General features: G+C 41.3%; 1 protein-coding gene across 1 annotated transcript in view; it reads left to right on the forward strand.

The window, feature by feature from the left end:
- Nucleotides 1-26,105, forward strand: part of DNER (delta/notch like EGF repeat containing) — a 293,066-nt gene that overhangs the window by 186,778 nt on the left and 80,183 nt on the right. The window contains exon 7 of the mRNA XM_069466390.1: nt 14,309-14,422. Within this exon, the coding sequence (XP_069322491.1) occupies nt 14,309-14,422 (114 nt within the window). The remainder of the gene's footprint in view (nt 1-14,308; nt 14,423-26,105) is intronic.

Raw genomic sequence — 26,105 nt, forward strand, 5'->3', positions numbered from 1 at the left:
TTGTGAGGAAAATTTGATCAAATGCATATTTGATCAAATGATCTTTTTCTTGAAACTTATAATACTTTCAGAAAGGAGATTGTCACCAGCATCAAATACTGCAAGAAACCTCCTCTAAGAGGAGGTTACTGAATTTGGTGAGAAGATTATTCAAGCCATTGGTGGTCTCCCATTACATTGACCTGCTACAGGCTGTATGAGAAGCTTGCAGGTCTCTTTGAGAGACTACAAGGACAGAAGCAGGGGAGAGTAGCTAGGAGTGACCCAGCACTCTGAAGGACAACACTGTGCTTGGAGCTGTCATATCGCTTGGTGTTCATGTGGCTGAGAAGTTACTAAATTCTGCTGCCCGCTGCCCACCAAGTGACACCGGTCGGCAGTGATGGCTGAACAGGCTGTAGACAGGTTGTGAGAATGAATGGGCGGCAAATATGGGCTGCTCTGAAGGTAAGTTTAGTGGCAAATTGTTAACATGAGGAGCACAATCAGGGCAAGGTCTCTGTGATGATTAATTTTATGTGTCACCTTGAGTGGGCCATGGGTGCCCAGACATCTGCTCAAACATTATTCTGTGTGTGTCCGCGAGGGTGTTTCTGGATAAGGTTAACACTGGAGTTGGTAGACTGAGTAAAGATTTCCCTCCCCAATGTGGGTGGGCCTCAACTGAGGACCTGAATAGAATAAAAAAGCTGTGTAAGAGGGAACTCCTCCTGCCTAACTGCCTGGAGGTGGGACGTTGGTCTTTTCGTGCCCTCCAGCTTCAACTGAAACATTGACCTTCTTGGGTCTCAAGCCAGCGGCTTTCAGACTAGGATTTATCCCATCAGCTCTCCTGGTTCTCAGCTCTTTGGACTCAGACTGGAATTACACCTTGGTCTCCACTTGCCAACTGCAGATCTTGGGACTTCTCAGCCTCCAAATCATAAGAACCAATTTCTTATACTAAATCTCATCATTTATATATATAGGTTCTGTTTCTTTGGAGAACCCTGCAAGCCAAAAAAAGAGCCCTCACCACAACCTGCCCATGCTGGCACCGTGATCTCAGACTTCCAGCTTCTGCAACTGTGAGAACAATACATTTCTGTTGTTTAAGCCACGCAGTCTGTGGTATTTTGTTATGGAAACCTGAGCTAATACAATCTCTTTTATTTTGTTATAAAAAATAATAGCATATAGTTTAAGAGCACAGAATACCCAGATTATAATCATAAATCCCACCCAAAACAGACTTTAAATGTGGACTATTTTTCTTACTTGTTTTCCATGGATCCACAATATAATACCATTTGGTTCAGAACAAGGTCCCTGGAGACCCTGCTCATTGCCTGACGTTACGTGAGCCCTAAATGCCAGAGTCAAGTACAAACTTGGTACATCTGCCCTGGATCTAGACCCTTACCTGTCCCACTTGGCCACAGCTCTGGAGCTATGCTCTTTGTGCAAATTACACTACTCCTCTGGGCCTACTTTTTTATTGCTGCAAAAAGATTAGAACAACCCTCACCACAGCTTGAGTGTTGAGTACTGACTGAGAATGCAAGCTTCATGAACACAAGTCAGTTGGTCGGTTCTGTTGATGTGTATCTCCAGCACCCAGCCTGGAGCCTGGCACACAGTAGGTACTCAGTTAAGGTTTGCTAAATGAATGAGTGATGGAATAAGTTAAATTCTACATGAGCCATCCAGGTATAGCTATAGTGGGGGCTCAACTCCCTTGCTTCTCTCCCCTTTTCCTTCTCTCCCTGGGCTTTCCCCTGTAACACAAACTGTGTTATTTGCCTTTCCCGTCAGATCATGGCCGCTTGAGGGCAGCGACAGTTACATTATGTTACTCTTTATTCTTCCATTACGTCAGTGCCGAGACCTGTGCCTTGCAGTTAGTAGTCACGCAACACATGATTAAGTTGAAATTTAACTTCTTTCATCAGAATGTATTTTATAAAAGCTTTCTAATTTCAAGAACATAATTTTTCCTCAAAGGAGCTATGTTTTTTCTGAAAAGAATAGCTCTGATACGCGTTCAGAACCACCACTGCCAAAATATTATTAGCATTATGCAAAGCATTTTTCAACTTCAAAGCACTACATTGTTCCAACTAATTGGTGATTTCAGCCTATTTTTAAAAACTCGTCATTTCTGAGGCAAGGGGAATGTCACATGTGTTCCCACCCCAGCTCTACTCTTTTACACACGCAGTGATTAAGCCTCAACACCTTTGTGTTGTGGGTTTGAAATGGGTCACCTTCTCTTGGAATCAATCCTGGTTAGAATTTGCTATGAGTTCTCATACCTAGCCTTTTTTAACCAAAGAAGTGAGTGCACGAGCAGATCATGAATGCTGTTTTTAAAAGGCGGGTTAGTTTGGAGTTTCAGACCGGAAGAGACGGTAGACTGTGCCTCTGCGTGTGAAGTGCTGGTGTCTTAGCGAAGCCAAAGGACTTGGCCAAGTCACAAAGCTCGTGAGGGAAACTGGAATTCAGGCCCCTTCACTCGGGGTCCTTCTTTGAGTCTGAGAGTTTGCTTCACTGAGATGTATTAACAGTGTGTTATGGACAGAGTGGAAGGTGTTGTCTATGAACACGTCACCCCAACGTCACTCATCCTCTCAGCACTGGAGGTAGTACTGGCTGGGGCTGGAGGGGGACAAGACAAGGCTGTGATGTGGCACATCAGGGTTCAATCCAGCCTCTTCAGCTTACTGGTTACGTTACCTCATGTGATGTCCTAACCTAAACCCTCTTTCTTAAACCCTCTCCAGTTTCCTCATCTTTAAAATAAGGAGCTGTTATAAGGACCATTCATTCATTCAACCATTACTCACCAAACGTACACTATGTGCCATGCATTTTCTGGGTGTTGAGAATACAACTGTGAACAAAGCAAAGTCCTTGAGTCACGGAGGTCATAGGTTAGTGAGGGAGATGAATAAACTGTATGCATATGTGTAAGTCTTTGGGGTGTGTATTTGAGTGTGTGTGTATGTTTGCATAGGGGTGTGTGTGTGTGTGTGTGTGTGTGTTGTGTAGTCCAGGGAAAAGATCAGGTGTTGATAGGTGCTATGAAGAAAAATTGAAATGCTGGGTAAAGAGATAAAGGGAAACGGGAGCAGGATTGTAGATAGGGCAATTAGGTGAAGCCTCCCGGAAGGGTAAGGGTTTGTGAAGAGACCTGAACAGAATGAGCCTGTGAACAAAGTGAACAGTCTTCCAGGCAGAGGGAATAGTTACGTGCTATGCATATGCGCTGATGTTTGTGTTTGTGTCCCCCAAAATTCATGTGGGGGAATCTAATCACCTAGGCGATGGTATTATTAGCAGAAGGTGGAGCTGTTGCAGGTGATTAGGTCACGAGGGCTCCAATCTCATGAATGGGATTAGTGCCCTTATAAGAGAGGCCTCAGAGAGCTGCCTTCTTTTTCTACCGTGTGAGGACACATAGAAGGTGCCATCTATGAGGAACAGGCCATCACCAGACACTGGATCTGTGGGCAACTTGATCTTGGACTTTGCAGGCTCCAGAACGGTGGGTAATACATTTCCATTGTTTATAAATTATCTAGTGTAAGGTATTTTGTTCTAGCAGCCTGGAAGAACTAAGATCACATACCAAGGTCCTGAGGCAGGAATATGCCTGGCATGTTTGAGGAGCTGCAACACCGTGCCTAAGGACCAGCAACAAGATGTGAGCTGAGACAGAAACTGGACTGGGCCACGGAGGAAGGACAGGGAGTTTATTCTGGGAGTGACAGGAAACCACTGAAGGTGTGACCTGGGTGGGGCCATGGCCATCTGATTTCCCTCTTAAAAGGATTGCTGTGGAACCTGGGGAGGGCAAATTGGGAAACCAGTTGGGAGGCTATTTACCATCCAGGCAAGAGATAAGAACAGCTTGACCACTGTGGTACCGAAGTAGTAAGAAATTTTGGATTTGGGCAACTGTTTGAAGGTAGAGCTGACAACACTGGCTGGAGGCTTGGATGTGAGGTGTGAGTGGGAGTAGGGGGTATGGGTGACTCCAGAGTTTGTTTTATAAATAACAGCTTTATTGAGATACAATCCACATACCATGGAAGTGTACAATTCAATACTTTTTAGTTTATTCACAGAGTTGTGCAGACATCACCACAATCAATTTTAGAACATTTCATCACCCCCAAAAGAAACCCTCTACCCTTTAGCTATTACACCCTGAATCTACCGTCCTCCCCACCCCCAGCCCTACCCAACCTCTGATCTGTGTTCTGTCTCTATAGATTTGCTGATTCTGGACTTTTCATATAAGTTCAATTATAGGATATGTAGCTTGTTGTGACTGGCTTCTTTAATTTGGCCTAATGTTATCAAGGTCCATCCATAGTGCAGCCTGTGTCAGTCCGGCATTCCTTTGCATGCCTGAGTGATGTTCCATTGTGTGGCTTCCCCATGTTTTGTTTATCCACATGTCCCCTGGCGGACGTTTGGATTACTTCCACCTTTTGGCCATGGTGAACCCTGCAGCTGAGGACCTCACCTGGTGTGGGGGCTCCAGTCTCCAGTCTCCCTCTCAGCTCCTTCCAGGACCACTTGCTTCCAACCCCACCCAGCTCCCTCTCTTGGCCGCAGCCCCTGCCTGTCCCACCTCTCCCCTGGCATCTTATGTGCAGGATTCCATGGTCTTCTCTACCTTAAAACCAGTCCCTCAGACAAGCAAGAGTTTGGCAAGTCCTCCCTGCTGCTTCTACATGTACACCTCCTCTTCCTCTTCCTCCTCCTCTCCCTCTTCTTCCTCCTCTTCCTCTGTATCCTCTTCTACTCCTCTTCCTTGTCCTCCTCTCTGTCTTCTCCATGCTGCCACATATTGGCCGATACCTAATTCACAATTTTACACCCACTCACTCACACTGTCTCCTCTCTATATCATAAAACTGTGCCCCGAGGTCCTTGGTGGCATCCTTTCCAGGGCTCTCTCCTTGTCCTCATCCTGCCGATGCTGGTCATTCTCCAGAAGCCTTTCTCGCCTGGCCTACAGAACATCGTGTTGTGTCCCTTCTGCCAAAACCTCTCCAGCCCTTGCCTTCCTCCCCTCCCTCTTCAGCTGCTGACCTCTGCCTTTGGTGGCATTCTCTCCTGAACTGTCACCTCTAAGTGATGGTGTCCAGACCCACTTCCAGCCTTCACTTTGCTTGGACAGGGCATCAGTGTGTCTGCTGATGCCTCCTCCTCTAAATACCAATAAGAGGAGGAAGCATGGGAAGAATTGGAGCTTTCATTTTCCTCGTTCTATCTCCAAAGGTATTGTCCACTCCCCACCCCATGCCTGGTGTCAACAGCCCCTGTGACAATGAGTTCCCTCATTTTGTCCAGACCAGAGCACCTGCTCCCGGGGAGAAGGGAGGAGAGACTTAAACTCTCCTCCACAGTGGAAGTGAATGAGGACTGGAAGTGGCCGCCCTACAGCACATCTTTACCACATCTCCACTCTGTGCAGAAATCTTCTGAGACGCCGTGTCGTGGCGTCCAACTCCTCTGCACAAGGATTGGGGACCCCAGCACAGCCATGCTCCCCCAGCACATCAGTTCATCCAGCCTTGGAACTGTTCCCCTGCTCTTGCTCACGTTTCACATGAACATACGTGTCTTACCTCCTCATCTGGAGCGTAAGCTCCCTGAAGGCAGGAACTGTTCCCGCACTTCTTTTAGATTCCCTAAGCGTGAATTTTCACTCACGCAAAATTCATTCTGAAAGATTGGATGAGTACCTCCTCTATAGGTTGATTTATTACACAGACTTAGACTTCAACTAATAAATATCTTTAATTGACTCCCGTAACCTGTCTGTCCCACAGCGTATAAATTCTTAATTAACTTAATGTTTTCTTCCTTTTGATTTCAGTTTCTCAGGGGTAGTCATCAGGATACACTTAATGAAAGGGACTTTATTAAAATCTCTCCCCCTTTGTCATCACCAGATTAAAAGATTACCTATCATATATAAGTCTGGCCTATATCAATATTGCAATTTCTTACTTGGGAGCTAGGGAAATGGGATAAAAGGGATTATTCTGAAAAGAGTAATGCATGGTGTTTAATACAGTCATGAGTTTACTACACAATGAGTATTTATAGTGTCCCTGGCTTGGTGCTAGAGACTGGGACAAAAAGAATCAATATCTGACCGTAAAGTATAGGGAATTAGATGTGGAAAGAATGCATTGAAAGTTGCAATAATTAAGCTTAGGAGCTCCTACTCATAAAAAGAACAAAGCATGCTGACAATGCAATTACTAAAGGCTTTTAAAAAAAATTTATTTTTTGGGCCGGGCGCGGTGGCTCACGCCTGTAATCCTAGCACTCTGGGAGGCCGAGGTGGGCGGATCGTTTGAGCTCAGGAGTTCGAGACCAGCTGAGCAAGAGCGAGACCCCATCTCTACTAAAAATAGAAAGAAATTATATGGACAGCTAAAATATATATATAGAAAAAATTAGCCGGGCATGGTGGTGCATGCCTGTAGTCCCAGCTACTCGGGAGGCTGAGACAGGAGGATCGCTTGAGCTCAGGAGTTTGAGGTTGCTGTGAGCTAGGCTGACGCCACGGCACTCACTCTAGCCTGGGCAACAGAGTGAGACTCTGTCTCAAAAAAAAAAAAAAAAAAAAAAAATTTATTTTTCTTTTTTATTATTATTTTAAATTTCAGAATATTACAAGGTTACAAATGTTTTGGCTACATGGATTGCTTTTATACTGCTTGAGTCAAAGTTATAGGTGTGCCCATCACCCATATAGTGTACATTGTACCCGTTAGGTATGATTTCATCCATCCCCTCCTCCCCTCTCCCTTCTGCATGATTTCCGTTGAGTTTTACTTCCATCTGTGCACATGAGTGCTGATCAGTTGGTTCCAACTTAATAGTAAGTACGTGTAGTGTTTGTTTTTCCATTCTTGTGATACTTCACTTAGGAGGATGGTCTCTAGTTCCATCCAGATTGTTGCAAAAGATATTAATTAATTTTTATGGCTGAGTAGTACTCCATGGTGTACATATACCACATTTTATTAATCCACTCATGAATTGGTGGGCATTTGGGTTGATTCCACATCTTTGCGATTGTGAATTGTGCTGCAGTAAACATTCTAGTGCAAGTGTCTTTTTGATAAGATGACTTTTTCTCCTTTAGGTAGATACCCAGTAGTGGGATTGTTAGATCAACTTGTAGGACTACTTTAGTTCTTTGAGGAATCTCCATAATATTTTCCATAGATGTTGCACTAGTTTGCAGTCCCACCAACAGTGTATAAGTGTTCCTTTCTCTGCCCATCAATGTTAGCATCTATTGTTTTGGGACTTTTTAATAAAAATCATTCTTACTTGGGTTAGGTAATATCTCATTATGGTTTTGATTTGCATTTCTCTGATGATTAGTGATGTTTAACATTTTTTCATATGTTTATTGGCTGTTAGTCTATCTTCTGTTGAAAAACTTCTGTTCATGTCTTTTGCCCACTTTTTAATGGGATCATTTGATTTTTTTTCTTGCTGAATTGCTTGAGTTCTTTATAGATTCTGGTTTTTAGCCCTTTATCGGATATATAGCATGAGAATATCTTCTCCCATTCTGTAGGTTGTCTATTTGCTCTGTTGATTGTTTCCTTGGTTGTGCAGAAGCCTTTAATTTAATCAAGTACCATTTATTTATTTATTTTTGTTGTTGCTGTGATTGACCTTGGGTCTTCTTCATAAGTTTTTTGCTTAGGTCAATATCTAGAAGGGGTTACCTATATTTTTCTTCTAGAATTCTTATGGTTTCATGTCTTAGATTTAAGTCTGTTATCCATCTTGAATTAAGTGGTGAGAAATATGGATCCTGTTTCAGTATTCTACATGTGCCTATCCAATTTTCCCAGCACCATTTATTGAATAGGGATTCTTTCCCCCAGTGTATATTGCTGTTTACTTTATCAAAGATCAGATAGCAATATGTGGATGGTTTTACATCTGGGTTCTCTGTTGTGTTCCATTGGTCTATGTCTCTATTTTTGTGCCAATACCATGTTATTTTGGTTACTGTAGCCCTGATCATGCCAAAGAGAAGCATTCTGGTCCCAAGTTGCCCATGGAGTACCTGAGCAGGATCAACGTCCCTCTGCCTCAGGGCATGTCCTGCTCTGATGGGGCCACTGGGCAAGCAGCACCAGAGAGGGCTGGCAAGTAGGGAGCTCATAGTCTGAACACCACTGCAGGACCCCAAGAGGAAAGGTCTGAGTCCTGCTCTTTGTGGAAGCCTCAATGTGAAGGCTCAATTGTCTCTCTTGGCAGCCGCAGGTGGAGGAGGGAAAGGGGAGAAAAACAGTCTGTATGAAGGGAAACTAGCTCTGGTCATGTCTGTCCCTCACTTTGGGAGGCTGTCTGCCCAGAATGTCCAGTCACTGGAGTCACACAGATCATCTGGGACCCACTGGACCCTTGTGGCTCGTGCAGTCTGGGCTGGAATTGGGAAATGTCTGTGTGGGAATGAGGAAGACGAAATCTGAGGAGTTGAAGCCCCCAGGGGAGGACAGCGGTGGTTAGAGAAGCAATATGGCACCTGCCGTCCCAGCTCAGGTCTGTGGAGATGGGAGGCACCCCAGGGGGGCTGGGAGCCTGGTGCCCTGTCCACAAGAAGCTCCCAGCTCACTGGCGGCAGCAGCCTCTGGACTCGTGTGGGCAGAAAGTCTCTCCAGCAGTTTGGGAACCCACCGTCCATCAGAGATGTGAGGGAGGGAGAAACAAACCGCTCCACCTACCTTTCTCACTGGACCCCAAGCCTCTTGGGGGTTGATCTCTGCTGATACCTTTCTGCTTCCTGTTCTGCTCTGCAACTTTTTCCTATGGAGTTTCCTGAAGGTTCTGGAGCCCTTCCCTCAGAACCACACCCAATCTCTGTCTGTTCGTTTTTTCTTTTTCATCTAAAACTTCTCCTTCTTGCTGAGACGCTCTGGCAGCTGGTGTCTCCGATCAGCCATCTTCTCATTTGTGTTCACTAAAGGCTTTTTGTGTACTGTAATATTTGACTTTCACCCATTAGCCTTTGATCTTTATCCTCTGTAATTTGCATTATATGTGTGATTCTCAAATGAATAATATTAATATTTGATGTTAAAAACCTGCTGCTGCTAGCTTTATAGATAGTGGTTCTCAAACTTTAGTATGTACCTTGTATCAGAATCACCAGCAGGATTCCTTAAATCTCAAACTCCCCAGAGTTTCTGCTTTAGTAGATCTGGAATGATGCTGGTCAATTTGCACTTGTGAGACGTTCCCAGGTGATGCTGATGCTGCTGGTCTGGGAACCATACTTTGAGAACCACTGCTCTAAATTGCCTATTGAAAATGGAGAGATCAAACAGCCTTGGTGTATTGTTTTTCAGCTTTAAAATCCATAAACTATTCATTCATTCAAAAAATATTGAACCACCTAGGACGTGCCAGGCACGGTGCACACAATTGTGGGTACACTTGATAGAAATGTTGCCTACTGCTTGGAGTTGATCTCATTCAGTTGGGAACCCACTGTCCATCAGAGATGCGAGGGAGGAAGAAACAAACCATTCCACCTACCTTTCTCACTGGACTCCAAGCCTCCTGGGTGTTGATCTCTGCACAGCATCCCTGGGTACTAGCTATCATTATCCTCCTTTCATCCATGAGGGAAATGAAGGTCAAAATCAACCCTTCAAGGCACTCACTCAGATGATCATTGCGTTACCCTCCCAGACCTTTGACTCCCCACGCCGTTGTCCTTTCCACTGTGCCTCTTGCCTACTTACTTGTTAGATGTGGTTACTTTTTCTTCTAACCCTGAGATCATCTTTTCTAATTTTTGCTGACTGTCAGCATTCTATCATGCTTTTGTTTTTTACTACATATTCCCATTTTAATTATATTTTACAGATTGTTTTTTATAGATTGGCTTCATATATCTTCCTTTCCTTGTCCTTGGTTTTTAAATCATTTGCATTTGTCCAGATGTGTTTGTTTTCCTTCCGCCGGTGAATCTTACTTGTTTTCTTCTGTTCAATAATGTCTTCCTTCTGATTTTGAAACCGGACGCCTCTGAGACCGAATGTCTTGATGGGGCACAGATTCCTGATATTTCTTGCTTCGGTGTGCTAATATTAGGCATGCCATCTCAGCAGCAGTGGCTGAGGCCCTGGTACCAGCTGCTCACATCTCCCCAGGGTGAGAGCTGAGACTGGTGGGTTCTCTTGGTAGTACTGGGCTTTCAATCCAAATCTGGTAGCTTCGCCTCACTGCACAGACCAGACTATTAAAAGACCAGGAGTGTTAAAAATAGCTCTCACCACAATTCCCACCTTGGAAGCTTTCAGAACAGCTCTCTGAAGAAACAATTAGATTCTAGCTCACGGAGCTGAAGCAATACAGAGGAATATTTTTTTATGTCAGTAGAGAAATCATGAAATAAACATCATACACAAAAACAATTGTACAAGGAAGGAGAATGTTTTTTAAAAAAGCACAACTGATTGATTGCCTTGTTTTTTGATATAGTCTGATTCATTTGGCCAACTTCACTTACTCCTTATGTAATTTCTCATTGACCTCTGGAAGGTTTTGCTCATTTGAAGGGCATGGGAAATATAGATAATAATATTTGGGGTGGGGGGGGCGCAGGACTTTTTGTTGTTGGAAATCCAAAGATACCTCTCAGATGTAGCTTTCTCCAAGCCATTCAGACATTCACAGGGAAACTTAGCTATTCTTCTCTCTTCATACACTAATACATTTTGAATTATATTTTATACTTAAATACAAAATAGTATAAAATCCAATACTCTAAGTCTGTATTAGACCAAATGTAATCTGTTCACGCCCACTGAATAGATTTGTAGTTGGATGCATTTCCTCAGTTTAGAGCTTTCCAGTTGTCCTGTATGTCCTTGAAAGGCATCCTTGTTATACATCCTGAGTCACAGCTCTTCTTATATCTTTGTTATACTATTAATAGAATGAACTTTCAGCAGGATGGAAGAAAGAACCTAGGCAAAGCTTTAATGGTCTTTTTCATTTACATTTCTACCAATCACTCATTTAGGTTTGAGTCCTTGGTTATGAGATCAAATTAAAAAAAAAAAAAAAAAAGACATAGGGTGAGCGATTTGTGTAAGTCTTTTTTATCCAGTTCAGAGTGTCACATATATAACAATATCAGTGATTTGTCTGAAAACTTCAATTAGGTCACTGCTCTTGAAGGTCCAAGAAATGACCCTCTGGTGTCTAAGAGTGCCTTAATCAATCCAGCCCGCAGGATGCTCTGGTTCCTTGTCCTCTGCCTTTTCTCTCCCAGAGCTGTCCTCAGTGGGCTGGTGGGAGTAATGCAGTCAGTGATGGTGCTCTTGGGACTTGCAGTGCGTAACTCCCTTGAGGCCAACAGTAATAGCTGGCTCCTCTCGATGAGCCTGGCGTGGAGAGGGGTCAGGTGCTGAACCACACTGCAGATCCACAGCTGGTTACTGCCAGTAGCACTGGCTCCTGCCGCTAAGGATGCTGGGTGATCCCGTAATCCCATAAGCCCAGCTCAAGTCATGAAGGACTTCAGTATTTTCACCCATAAAATGTTGGTGGGACCTCCAAACCGTTACGACAACCCCAGACACCCCACGCATTAGAAATGTGAATTAGCCCCTTAGGCTGAAATCATACCAAACTCGCATACAGTATTGGAGAATTTAACATTAAGATTCACCTTACTTGTAGATTTAATTTATTAGATCTATAAGAACAAATTAAGGGCACGGGAAGATTTATGCATTATCAGACAATTGTGGCTCTTAAAAAGGAAGCTGTTGATATTAGTAAACATTAATAAGTAAAATAAATATGGTTTAAATTGTTTAATTAAATTTATAAGTGGGACCAAACATTAATCAAAGAGGCCATTAAAAGTGATCTTTAAAAAATCTCCTTTTGCTAGGAATGCATATTGAAGTATTTATAGGTGAAATGAAATTTGCTTTAAAATACCCTCATGGGGAAAATAAGAAAATATGAGGAGACCAGATGAAATTAAACAGACAAAATGTTAATAATCTTTGGAGCTAGGTGATGGATATGTGAGGTTTATATCTTAGTCTTTCTATGTTTAAGTATGTTTAAAATTCTTAAATAAGAAGTTCAAGGAAAGTGATTGTTAAACTTTTCTTTAAAGAACTTTGAAGTTCACAGAATCTTGCAATCTTCTTATATTCTTTTTGTCTTGTGGGGATATATAGCTCTTACAGATGATACCTAATTGGATGCAGCCTGTTTTTCATGGTTTTGTGTGATTCTGTGGTCACAATTCTAAGGTCTTTTCAAGGACAGGATTCATGATGCCATCATACCCTTTAAGCCACACAACTTCTAAGATGCTAACACCTGTAATCAGTTACCTTTTTTATAAGTGCACTATACCTTTTTAGCCATATTATAGAACTTTTGAGGTCAGGGATTTGAGAAAATAACTCTGGGCACCTCCAGCCTAAGCATAAGCAACCCCATATAGGCTGTAAGTTATGGATGAATATTTATGGTTCTATTAATACTTTTATATCTATCTCTGTGTCTTTATCTACATATTTTCTTATCCATTGTTTTCTGTTGTTTTTCCTTCATACTAAATACATGTTTGTAGATGATGGTGATGCATAGTGCCTTAGGCATAATGTGTTTAAGGGCTTGGCTATAGGGGTTTGTCTCCCCATGTGCAAATTACTTAACCTTCCTAATCCTCAGTTTCCTCTTTCATAAAATGGGGGTGATTATATTAATAATGGTGCTAACCTTACAGAGTTGCAGTGAGGATGAATTAATGTGTGGATAAAAAAATAAGTGCTCCATTATACATTTTAGCTATTATTTTTAGCCAAAAAATTTTTTTATATTACTCCTCTTAATAACAATTCACTGTCTTTCATTTTGAATTTAGAGCCTTTATTTGAAAATATAGTGTTAATATTATCATTTTAAAATATTCTGTTCTGGAATTTTGAAACAGCCTTTTGTCTTGGTGTTTGGATTTTTAGTTCACTTGTTCATCTTACTCCTCTTCTGATACCACGAATTAGCTAGACTTTCCTGGACTATTTGAAATCATGTGAGGAAGAGTAGGCTTGAAAATGAATGCCTCCTCATTCACAGGTTATAATTTATACTAGTTTGGCAGGTAATTGAAGCTCTGGAAAATCATCTCTCTTCTAATATTACTGATTTATTTTTGCAAATCTCAGATTTACATGCTAATGATAGTCTTTCAAAACTAATAATTTAGAAAGACAAGTTTTTATGTAGTTAAAACCATCTTAGAAATAAATAAAATGTTATAGTATGATCATAAGTGTGTAGAAAATATCTATGAATAAAAATTTCAGATTAGAATTATCTTCAAAGTATTGATAGTTCTGTCACTCAAATAACATAATGAAGGACAACTTTTATTTCTCTATCTGTGTCTTATATTTTCCAAATTTTCTTTACCATTTCCCACTTTAAAATGAGAAACATATTCGCATGTTATTTTTTGAACTTGTCTCTTGGGGAGCTTTGTTTTAAAAATTAATAAAAAATTCTGGAATGAATTTAATGCTTTTTGACTGCACAGGTGTTCCAATAGATTTACATCCTTATTTCCTCTTCACATATGTGTGGTTGTGCTACAGTCCAACAGAATTGCCACGGGATCCTTGCTTCATAGAGAATTTAGAGTTGGATTTGTGACTCAAATAAATATTAAAAAATATATTAATATACTCAGCATTATGTACCTCTCTTTATCTTTCAAATGAGGGGACAGGGCACAGAATTAACCTAGATGGGCCCTTCTAGCTCTAAAATATTATAAATTAAAAATTTTAATACTTAGATATTTTCCTAGTGCTTTTTATAGAGGTACTGTGATGACCAAGGGAATGTGGCCACCATCTCAGTTAGCTCAAGCAGAACATTGTAAATTCTTATGTCAGGAGACTGTCACGTGGACAGTGGTATTCAGTCTCAGCTTCTGAGGGTTCTGATTAATATTCCAAGATAAAACACAAACTTAATGCTGAAGAAAAGTGTCCCTCTGCAATAAAGATTTTTGCAAAGTAAATTATTTTTGAACTGTGATTCTCAACTGTTATGATTGTTTCTAAACTATCATAATTTGTAAAACTAAATTAGATCAAAGAATGGCTGGGAGAATTTAGCTGAAGGCTGCTGCCTTTGATGGGTGGGTACCAGTTGGGTCCATCAATTTACAGGGTGGTTTTGAATAGCATATTTTATAAAATGTGCATCTTGTTTTATTCAGGTTACACTGGAGAGCTTTGCCAATCCAAGATTGACTATTGTATCCTAGACCCATGCAGAAATGGAGCAACGTGCATTTCTAGTCTCAGTGGATTCACCTGCCAGTGTCCAGAAGGTAACTCTTATTCCTCACTGCAGGAATACCTCTTGCTTTCCATTTTAAACAATCGACTAATTTGGTTAGCCTTATACTTTAAATTTCTGAAAAACTCTACTAGTTCTGAAAATTTCCTACTTTGTTCCATTAATAAAACAAAAATAGAAAATGCTTCTTTTTTTAGCTCTATGCTATAATAGCTTAAAAATTATGTTTAAATATTAGACATAATCTAGGAATTTCTGTGATTTTTATTTATACATTTTAAAGGACTAGCTATGATAAAATAGAATCTCTAATGGTGAAATTTTACTTGTTCAAATTCCTGTTTTGTTAAATTATTTATTTTTGATGACCGTTCACATTGAAAAATTCAACATAAAGTTCACCTACTTTTGATTTTAAATTGTTACCAAAAGCTCAGCACTTGTCCTTGAGGCCACATCAGAAGAACGAGAACAAGAGAACAAGTGGTTTGAGGAGAAGGAAGGAGAGGTTTGTTACTTTGCTGGCAAAGGAGGAAAAGTGGTAGACCTTCTCGTCTCAAAATCCAAATTTGCTGAACATAAGCAGAAATACAGAGCTTTTAAAGGGATTGCCCTCAGCTCTAGACTACTGTGTTAATGATTCTAATCATCCCATCTCTGCCAAAGACAAAGCCCCAGCTGGGCCCACCTGGGAGGCTGGCGCTGGCCTGGCATAGCTGAGCTATGTCCTGTAATGTGAAAAATGAAAGACCTTCTCCCTTCCTCAGGGACACAGGCCAGGCGACAGTTCCCAAAGAGAGTGGGGGAAATTTTAAAGAGCCGTTTTCTCAGGCCCTTCCCTCGGTTACACATTCCCCACTCTCAATTTTATGTTTCCATATCTATGGGAGGAGGAGTGACTACTCTGTTACATAGTCAACTTTATAATGTCTTAGAAAATTCAAGTCACCTGGACACAGTGTTTTCAGGGCTGCTTTTATTTAAAAAAAAAAAAACAAAACAATTTTATTGTTGGCATAGTTTTACCCGAAGAAGCAGGCAGATAATCACAGCTATCAAGCTAGTGTTCAAGGAATTATTTTGTACTTTGAGGAAGTTAGTTCTCATTTCTGCTTGAGGGGATGTTATGGAAGGGATTACCTTAAATCTTTATTGTTGCAAGAATAACATGATATTAGATTTTTTTTTTTAGACCAGCATGTAAGCTTCCTGATCCACAGAAGTGACTTTGACAGCTACATAGAGTCACATCCTCCACAGAGATTAAATGTAGAGCCCGTGTGCGTGAGGAAACATCTCTGTACTCAGTTCCCCAAGACTGCCTGAAGCCGAGGGGCTGTGGCAGGGCGGTGGGGCCGGATGGGTGTTGATAATCCCTGTGCTGGGGGCCCTGGGAGCTGCCCCTGTGATCGGCAGCACCTCCCACTCTCTAATATTTTGAAGAAGTGGACATCAGTTGAGGAAGTTAGTCAAGAGTGGGCTTCAGGGTCATTCTGGGATCAAATGAGAATTTTGCGAAAGTGTTTTAGGAACCCCAAAGCAACTTATTATTATGGCTGTGATTGTTACCAGAAAGTTACAATGAGACCCTAGGGGCTCAAAGAAGGGGTAATTTGCACAAAATAACACTGGTAATAAAAGATGGTCCTAGAATTAGAACCTGGGATTTTTGCTTTCATGCATACTTCCATTTCCTGTCTTCAATAAGGATTTGCTGAGCACTTCCTGTGTACCTGGCACTGTGCTGGGTGCTGGATATAATGCCAAGTGAAGGTGGCCCCTCCTGGGGTGCATACACAGACAGGTGCGCAGTTGATGCAGGAATGGATGCCTTGAGAGTGTACAAAGGGCTCTGCCTGGCCTTGGGGTGTTGGGAGGGACACTCACGTGCAAAGACCCTGACAGAGGAGAGGGAGGACATGGCGCTGCTGAGGGCATGACTGCACTAAGAGGATGAGGAGGGTGGTGCTGACAGCAGGTGGAAGCGTGCAGGGCAAAGCTTGCAGAGCGAGGCCTTTTGTCCTCATCCTAGAGGGGAAGAAGTCAGAGCTCAGGTCGGAGGCCTGGTTCCACCACTTCTTACCAGCTTTTTCCCAGGGCCAGGTGACTTCACACTTCTTTCTGTCTTGGTGTTTTAATTTGTAAAGTGGGGGCGAAGATGATGCCAGTCCCTAGGGTCAGTGTAGGGATTCAATGAATTGATGCGGATAAAGTGCTTGGCACAGTACCTGGCTAAGTGCTCAGTAAATATTAGCTGTTTTACCATTATTGTTTCCATACTAATGATTACTGTTAAACCACTGATAAGTTTAAATAGGGGAATTTGAACTTTTATTCTGGAACAATGTTACACATAATTTGGAGAGAGAAAAGCGTGGGAATAGGAGCAGTTTGGGGGCTGTTGCAGAGGTCTTGGAAGTAGATGTTGGCTGCTGGGAAGAGAAAGTAGAATTTGAAAAAGACAGAAGCTGATGGATGTGGGAGAACTTTGGAGGCAAAGTGGAGGGTGTCTGGAGGAGAGTGGGATGTGGAGGGTGAGGCAGCAAGTTCGTGACTTCTGCCACTTTGTAGTTGGTTGTGCATTCATGGCGAAGCAGAAGAATAGAGAAGTGTTCTATTTTGGACACGTTGGGTTTGAGAGACCCTTGCGACTTTCAAGAGAAGAAGTCAACTGGGCAATTAGTGTTTGAATCTGAAAGAAACCTGGGCCCAGTCTAAACACAGAGACATTGGCCTACAGATTAGTGGGATCGTCTAAGGACCCTCCTTTCCAATGGCTTATCAGTTCCTCGGTGCTGCCCACATAAAGCCTAGAGAAAATGTGGTGCTCTAGAAGTGAAAAGATGAAGATGGCTCTCTCATTATGAAGACTTTCATTCAGAGGTTTTTCCCCACTGGAGTCTGACCAGGGAAAGGGCTGTGAGGATAGTTTAGAGAATTCACTGCAACCCCTTGAGGCCACTTAGCAGGAGCACGTAACTGGTAACCCGCATTTCCAAAGCAGCCCCTCCCACTGGCTCATTCTTAGAGTGCTTGTGTTCGCGAATTAGCAGTAAGTAATATTTATAGAGCACTTTGCACTTTGAGAAGAGCCTGTGTCTCCAGAATCTTTCTCACTTCAGCCACAGTGTGAAAGCGTTTGAGAAGAGTCTCAGCCAGAGTGCCCTGGAGTTCCGAGCCAGCCCTCGCCCTGGGCCCGCCTCCTTGTCAGTTCTCCTTAGCACGTTTGTGTTGGTTTTTTCTGTCCTGCTTCCTTGTGTTGCTCTTTGAGGGAAGGAAATGTATTTTATTTATCTTCTTGCCCTGCCTACTCCCAAAAACCTACTCATGGATCATGTTTTATGTTAGCAGGAGGTTAATTAATATTTGGCAAAGAATTTAATTATAAAAGTCAAGACTTAGGTATCACTTACTATGTCTACTAACTAATTTGATTCTTGCAACAACCCTATGAAGCATGCATAGTAATATTTCCATTTAACAGATTGGAAAACTGAGGCACAAGAGGGTAAACAACTTAAAAGGGTAAACAACTTGCCTGGGGTCACATGGCCAGAAACGGGAACCCAGGCAGTTTGGCTCCCACGCTCCTAACACACTGTCCCATACTGTCTCTGAAAATATTCTTTAAAAGAAATCCCATAAGGTTTGTTTTTAAAGATTGTCTTTGTAACCAAAATTATGAGTAAAATACATGCAAAGAAAACTTCTAAATGTCTCTGCTGTTTAAATTCTTAAGTCTGGAAAAAGTGAGAAGTATTTTTTTTTTGGTAAGTACAGTGAAATCCTTTTACAATAATCCCTCGTAGGCTAGAAAGCTGTTAAAACTGGGTTTCCCCCCTGGATAGTGCTTTCAACATCACCGTCCATATCTTTCCTCTTTTCCACCCTTTCATCTCCCTCCTGTTTCCCTCAAGGATCCTTTTCCTTCTGGTCTGGGCCAGGTCCTCAGAGGTCGGATTCCCGCCTGGGGGCTGCCTCTTTGGCCCTGCCCTTTCCCAGAGTCGCAAGGCGGCTGGAGAGCCCGAGGTGCCGGCTCACCCACGTGCTCCTTCCTGGATGCATCTGCTTCTACGCCGAGATCTTTACCTTTCATCAACGGGTTCTGTCTTTTCTTTGAATTTCTACTTTTACTAGTTTCATATTGGAAAAGTGTAATTTTAGATTCTAGTTACAGTGGGGACAGTAGGGGTGATGAGAAATAAAAGTAAAAATATCATGAGTGTTCGCTCGTATAGACCTTATTGAGTAACCGCTACACCAAAGAGAGGAAACTAGAACTTGGCATTATTGCTTTTGAATTTACTTTTTACCCTGAGATTCTCTTTATGTTTGGTTGAGAACTTTGAGATCCTTAAATTTTTTTAAACTAAATGCATTTTAATTCTGAAGATGTCTAATTGTATGTACTTAAACACTGCATATTGGCATTTAAATATATATATTTAAATATATGAATATATTGAGATACATATATAAATAAAATCCGAATACTACTATCTTTACTTCAGCATCTCAATTTTTATTCCCTTCCTCCTGAGATTTGAAGTAGAATACCACATAAATTAATAACGAATAAAGAGAAATCAATAGTGATTACAGCACTCAGCAGTAAAGGACATCTATTGGTTCTGCAGGTGTGACAGTTCACATCATGTAGAGCACACCTGATAGAATGAAATCACCTTCCTGGCATCTACCTATTACAGAAGCCATATGGCAATCAGAGAGCAAAGTAAGAATATGGGGCTTTGTGTACTATTTTTAGAAAATATTATTTTATCCGAAGCATTTTAAAAAACATTAATGTAAAGATATTTTCTACTGTTAGTCCTACTGATAGGATTTGTACAAATATACAGGATTTGTTAATAACTGCTCTTGCACTATAATTATGAAGGCAAGTATTCAGCTGGGTAAGGGACTTATGTCTTTCAGGCCTGTAACTGTTAGAATGCAACATTGGATTTTGCTATCAGACATCAAATATTATAACATGGAAACTCCCATGGCCGAGTGTGAAGACGTGGTGTCTTTCTCTGGCCTGGAGGTCAGTAGTCTGGGCCCAGTGACAAGGCAACAGAGCAGAGTGGTTATGAATCTGGGTCTCAGGGTCACACTGCTTAGGTTTGAAGTCTGGACCCACCTCTTTTGGCAAGCTCTTTGCTTCTTTGAGGCTCATTTTGCTTATTTATAAAATGGGTTGATACTAGTACAGACCTTTACAGTGGTGTGAAGAATAGAAAAGGCCCTTGGCACTGTGCTTGGCAAATAATAACTGCTGAATAAATATTAGCTATTATGATGATGGTCTTATCACCTTGGGTGAGTCATACAATTTTATCTCTTCCAGCCTTTGTTTCCTTGTCGGAAAATGATGAGGGTTGACTGTTACCTTTAAGGGACACTATTCCTAAAAGTCTTTAATTCAAATATGTCAGTTTAAGAGCCATTTGCTGAGGCAATAAATCCATCTTGTTTTAAGTCGTGTTTATAGAGAAAAGCTTCATAACCTCTAAGCAACTCTAGGGAAGGCCTGGGGTATAAACGTTTTTGTCAGCCCAGAGGTCCTATAGGTTAAATCCCACTGTAACAAGCTCCAAGGGCTTACCCAAACTGTTTAGTTTTTCTACGTTTTGTAGCCTTGAGTAATCTAGCCATATAAATCCTTTTGTCCAACTCAAATTTTAGTGGTAATGCTTTTCATCTCAAAGGGATTTACAGGCACTAGCAACATATGTCATAAAAGTTATCTCTGAGATAATGTGTATTGTTCAGAAACTGGGCATGTTACCCGGTGAGGATTTAGGAGTGATACAGTTCTGGGATTTGGTTGTTTTTCCAATATCCTGATATGTATGATCTTGGTGAAAGCACTCTCTTAGGACCATATAAAAATGCATGTATTTACATAAGAAACATGCAACATGTCCTCATAAAATTAACAGGCCTGAATAAAATGCTGTTCTTGCTCTTTTACAATTTGGCATTATTCTTAAATCACCACTTTATTTAGGAATCATAGCAGTTAGGATCCTTAGAGTTCCAAGTGGTATATAGTTTCACCATTTGGAAACAAAGCAGGGTATTAAGACTTACTTAGTGTGAGTAAAATTTTATTTGTATGTTTGGTGCATGCTGGTTAATTTTTGTTTTACAACTAAGTTCATTTTTCTCCCTTTCTTTTTTTTTTTTTTTCTTTTTCACATAGCACAGTTTCTCTGAGATTGTTTAAATAAAAATGCTGCAAGGAATTTTTGTTGCCTTCTTTTTTCCATGAGCAGTGGGGACAGCAGCTGCACTAACTTTCAGTGAATGGCTCGGTTCCTGTCTCTTAGCTTTAGCTGTCTTTCCTCTTTGGAAACTGTTCTGGTGCCCAATTTAGTGGTGGGGGGTGGCAGTCAGAAGTTACAGTTTAATGAATGAATGAATACATAAACAATGATACCTTGATGCTTTTTGTTTAAAAAGAGGTAGCATATACCCAACAGATGAATACAAACTTTGATTTTTTAAGGTGTGTGTCTAGATCTGCACATGACCATTATTTAGCATTCTTATAATTTTTTAGCTTTAAAAATTCAGGCATATGTCTTGAGCTTCAACTATTGTTCTTTCTTATGGCCCATGATAATAACAGCGTCAGCAGCATCAATAACAGTAATGATGATTTCTGCCGTTTGTTGAGTGCCTCCTCTATGTGAAGCACTGTGTTTGGCACTTTGAAGTTATTATTCAGCATAAATTAACAGTCAACAGTTGAGGCTCGAGTAGACTTTGCTGCTTGAGTTTGAATCTGTGACCACTTAGTCCCTGGTGACCTTGGGCAAGTTACTTAAATTCTCCATGCCTCATTTTCCCCATCTATCGAGTGAGGGTAGCATTAGTACCTACAAAGGGGTTGTTATAAGGATTAAATGACCTGTGAGTACACAGTGCTTAGAACAGTGTCTCACAGAGTAAGTGATTAATAGATGTCACTGTTTAATCCCCACAACTGTACAAGGTAGATATTATTATAGCATTTTGCTGATGAATCCTGAGGCTCAAAGGTCCCGGTAGACCCAGGTATAAACCCAGATTTTCTGATTCTGAAGTTCATGTTCATTTTGCTGCACCAGCTCCTTGCTAATCAAGTCCTGCCTCACGTGTAGCTGTTTGGATGCACATACACTCTCCCTTGGGGGCTCCAGGCTCCTAGAGGGCAGCGATGCTGAACATTTTTGTATCCCTTGGAGAACCTAGCACTTAAGTACTGATGAGACATTTGTTGAATGAATGAAAGAATAAATATCTTAAAACCATTCCATTAGTAACATTTTATATGGGAGGAAATTCCCGTATAACCAAGATGGATTCACCAAAGCTCACTAAGGTAAACAAGTAAATCTCACTGGCTAGACTCTTTGCAAACTCAGTAATGCCAGCAGGGAGTGGGGTTTGGATCTCGTTCAGTCATGTCCAGTGCCTGGTTTAGGAGTGATCCAGAGCCTCGTACAGAGTTTATATGTAGAATTTGGGGATCACTTCCCGGGCTCTGTCCTTTCTCTGGAACCCCCTCCCTCCCCCGCCATGGTGTACCTGTCCTCCACTCCTTTCTGGGTTCCTCTGGACAGAGAGACCAGTGTTAGTGCTGGCGTCTTGGTCTCTCTGGGCCACAGTCAGAGCTTCCCAAACACGAAACCCACCCCATGTTGGGCGCTGCCTCCATATTTTGACTCCTCTGCCAAACCTGCTTTCATTCACTTTCCAGAGCCTTGAGGTAATTGTTTTTTATGTGGAGTTTACAGTTGTTTGTGGAAAGATCTGTTTGTTAAAAGATTACTTCTCCATAGTAAAAGCAGAACATTCGTATCATTGTTCTTAAATGCAACCAAGATCCTTTACAATAGAAATTGAAATAATCTAAAAGTAAATATAATTTTCATTTTTCCCTGGTGCAGAATTCATCTCCTTACACATATCCCTCTTTAGACCACAACAATGGAGGAGGCAAGAGTGAAATTTTTGCCTTTATCTTGGACCAAAATATTGTGAGATGCAGCCCTGGGTCTTATTCTGAGCTATTCAGGTCGAGGCTCTGACGCTATGAGCATCTTACGGTAGGGGACATACATAGAGATTCAGGCCTAAGACAAAGTTGAACTAACATAAAGCTGTCAAAATAAGAGGCTGTTTTGTTAATTGCTTTATCATATTTTATTTTGGATTAGATAAACCTTGTTTTGACGGTTTTTCCAACCTAATTTCATCTCCTGTGACCTAATACCATATTAATAAAAGGATACTCATGCTTCTCCTTAGTTAATTTAGCCCACTTTTAAGATATTTTCCCCTTGCTCTTCTTTCGAATTATGCTGTTATATTTGATTATAATTTATATGAAAAATTTGTCATTTTTAAAGTCTCATCCTCACTTTTTACTCCCAGATAGTCTGTACTCAGTAATGCTTCTGGTCACTGTGACCCAGGGCATTCACGTGGGATTATCTATTCTCCATGGGCCATTGCTGCTGCATTTAGCCTCAGTCCTCTTTTCTGTGACAGCCTGTGACTTTATATAGCACTTTAAACCATTTTTGTAAGTTTTTCCCTGTTTATCAAAGAAATCTATGCTCAAATGAGCTCAAAGAAAAAAAATACCTATAATTCTACCCCTAAGAGAGAATCACTTTAAATTTTTAAGAGAACATCTTTGAAGTCTCTTTATTAATGCCCTTATTAGAAAACTAAAATTGGATCTTACTGTGCATTCTCCTTTGTAATGATCTTCTTTAACTGAACAACGTGCTCCAGATGTTCTCCTGTATCAATGATTACTTTTCTAAAGAATTGTTATTGTTGCACTTATTCCATCATATGAATATGGCATAATGCATTTAGTAAAAGACTTAATCATTCACATACTATTTATTCATTACCTACCTTGCGGCAGTTACTGTGTTAATCACAAGTGATTCAGTAGTGAACGAGACAGATGTGGCTTTAGCCTCATGGGTCTTATTGAATAGTGACCAGGAGAGACAGTGTGGACAGTATGATCAGAGATGGTCAGGGCCCTTCCCGGGTGATCAGGTGGCAGAGTCCTAAGAGGGACCACTCACCCAGGCTGGGGGCTGGAAGGAGAGTCAGGAAGTGTTCCAAGGGATGTGATGTTTACACAGAGCTGAAGGACAAGTAGCAAGAAGATGAACAAGCTGGGGCTGCAGCCAGAGGAAAGAGTCTTCCAGGAGGAAAGAGTAACTGGGGGTGGAGGGAGGCAAAGAGAGAGAGACAGAGAGATTCGAGGAACAAATGAAGTTCAGCAGAGCTGCAATGCAGAACATGACAGAGGGAAGATAGAGGGCTAGAGAGACAAGTAGTGGGCAGCTCCGGCAGACCTTTAAACACCAAGCTACGGGATTGGACTTCACCTAAGAGTGTGGGGGAGGGCACCGCGGATAGGTTTAGCAGGGGAAGGAAAGATTTCAGCACTTGGAAGAAATTACTGAGGCTGAAGGGGGAAGAGTGACTCTAGGGAGGGCAAGAATTAGAGAAGCCTGCTAGGAATCTGTTACAGTAATTTAGGTGGGCTGTAATGGGGGGACGAATTAGGGTGGTGACAATGGAGACAGAAGTGGATGGATTTGGCTGTAAGAGGAGGAGAAGGCCAGCGGAGGACAAGCCAGCTTTCAGCAAATTTTAGTCAACTGGACGTACGGAGGTGGTGTTGGGTGGTGAGCCTCTTTGAGAGGAGAGGATGAGAAAAGTGATCCTTCTAAATGTAGATGACATGCTTTCATCCCTTGTCTCTCACACCTCTGCTGATTTCCCAAAGTGTGGTCCAGGGCAAACACGTCCCTGGCCACCTCTCCAATTTCATTTCTTACGACTCTCTCCTTTTTCCTCTTCTCTCTAGCTCCTGGCTTCTTGCTGTTCTACAGGAGGGTTTGGAGATTATCCTCCAGGGGGCGCTGTTCACCTTAGAGCCAATGCTACCTGGGGCATTTGCACCTTGCTGGAAACCTTCTTCCTCTGGACTCACGCATGGCTCTCTCCTCGTGTTCTTAGGTCTCCCTGACTACAGTATTTAGCAAAGCCCCCATCACTCTGTTCCCCTCACCTGCTTCAATAGCATGTAGCATCGGCTGAGGACACTTACTTACTCATGTGTCTTTTTTTTTTTTTTTTTTTAATTTCAAAATATTACAGGGGTACAGATGTTTTTGGTTACATGTATTGATTTTGTAATGCTTGAGTCAGGGCTATAAGTGTGCCCATCACACAGATAGTGTTCGTTGTATCTGTTAGGTAGGTTTTCACCCACCAGCTCTTCCCCTTACTCCCTACTTCATTTTCACTGAGTTTTACTTCCCTCTGTGCACATGTGTGCTCATCGGTTAGTTCCAATTTAATAGCAAGTACATGTGGTGTTTGTTTTTCCATTTTTAGATACTTTATTTGGGATAATAGTCTCTAGTTCCATCCAAATTATTGCAAAAGGCCTTAATTCATCATTTTTCAGGACTGTGTAGTATTCCATACTATACATGAACCACATTTTGTTAATCCACTCATGAATTGATGGGCACTTGAGTTGATTCCACATTTTTGCAATTGTGAATTGTGCAGCAATAAATATTTGTGTACAGGTGTCTTTTTGATAAAATGACTTCTTTTCCTTTGGGTAAATATCAAATAGTGGGATTGCTGGATAAAATGGTAGGTCTACTTTTAATTTTATGAGGAATCTTTATACTATTTTCCATAGAGGTTGTACTATTTACATTCCCATCAACAGTGTGTAAGCATTCCCTTTTCATTGCATCTTTGCTAACATCTATTTTTTTTTAATATTACGACTATCATTGTCTTTCTTTACCATTGTTGATTTAAAGTCAGTTTTATCTGATATGAGAATGGCTATACCTGCTTTCTTTTGGTTTCCGTTTGCATGGAATATTTTTTCCATCCCTTCACCTTGAGTCTGTATGAATCCTTGTGGGTTAGATGTGTTTCCTGGAGACAGCAGATATTTGAAGTGTATTTTTTCATCCAGCCTATGTCTCTTGAGTGGGGCATTAAGGCCATTCATGTTGATTGATAGAATTGATATGTGGGGTGCTGTCTTTTCATCCTGTTGGGTGGTACCTTATTGCTTTGTTTTACCTTGTGTAGTATTGTTTTATATGAGCTCTGAGCTTTAGCTTTTGGGTGGTTTTACCTGGTGGGTGTCTATTTTGCTGATCTATGTATGATACAGTTCTGAGTGTTTCCTGAAGGGCAGGTCTGGTCTTGACAAATTCTCTTAGTGTTCGCTTGTCTGGAAAAGTCTTTATTTCTCCTTCATATATGAAATTTAGTTTTGCAGGATACAAAATTCTAGACTAGCAGTTGTTCTGTTTAAGAAGACTGAAGATGGGGGCCTCAATCCCTTCTGGCTTGTAGGGTCTCTGTTGAGAAATCTATAGTTAGCCTGATTTGTTTTCCTTTGTAAGTTACTTGATGTTTTCATCTCATGGCTAATAGGAGTTCCTCCTTCAAGTTGACTTTGGCCAATCTGATGACTGTGTGTCTTGGCAATTGCCTCTTCACAATAAGTTTCGCAAGTGTTCATTGAGCTTTTTATACCTGGATGCCTAAATATCTAGCAAGACCAGGGAAGTGTTCCTCAATTATTCTCTCAATTAGTTTTTCCAACCCTTGTGTGATTTTTTCTTCACCGTCAGCGATGC

This window comes from Eulemur rufifrons, chromosome 1 (assembly GCF_041146395.1).
Source record: "Eulemur rufifrons isolate Redbay chromosome 1, OSU_ERuf_1, whole genome shotgun sequence".
NCBI lineage: Eukaryota > Metazoa > Chordata > Mammalia > Primates > Lemuridae > Eulemur > Eulemur rufifrons.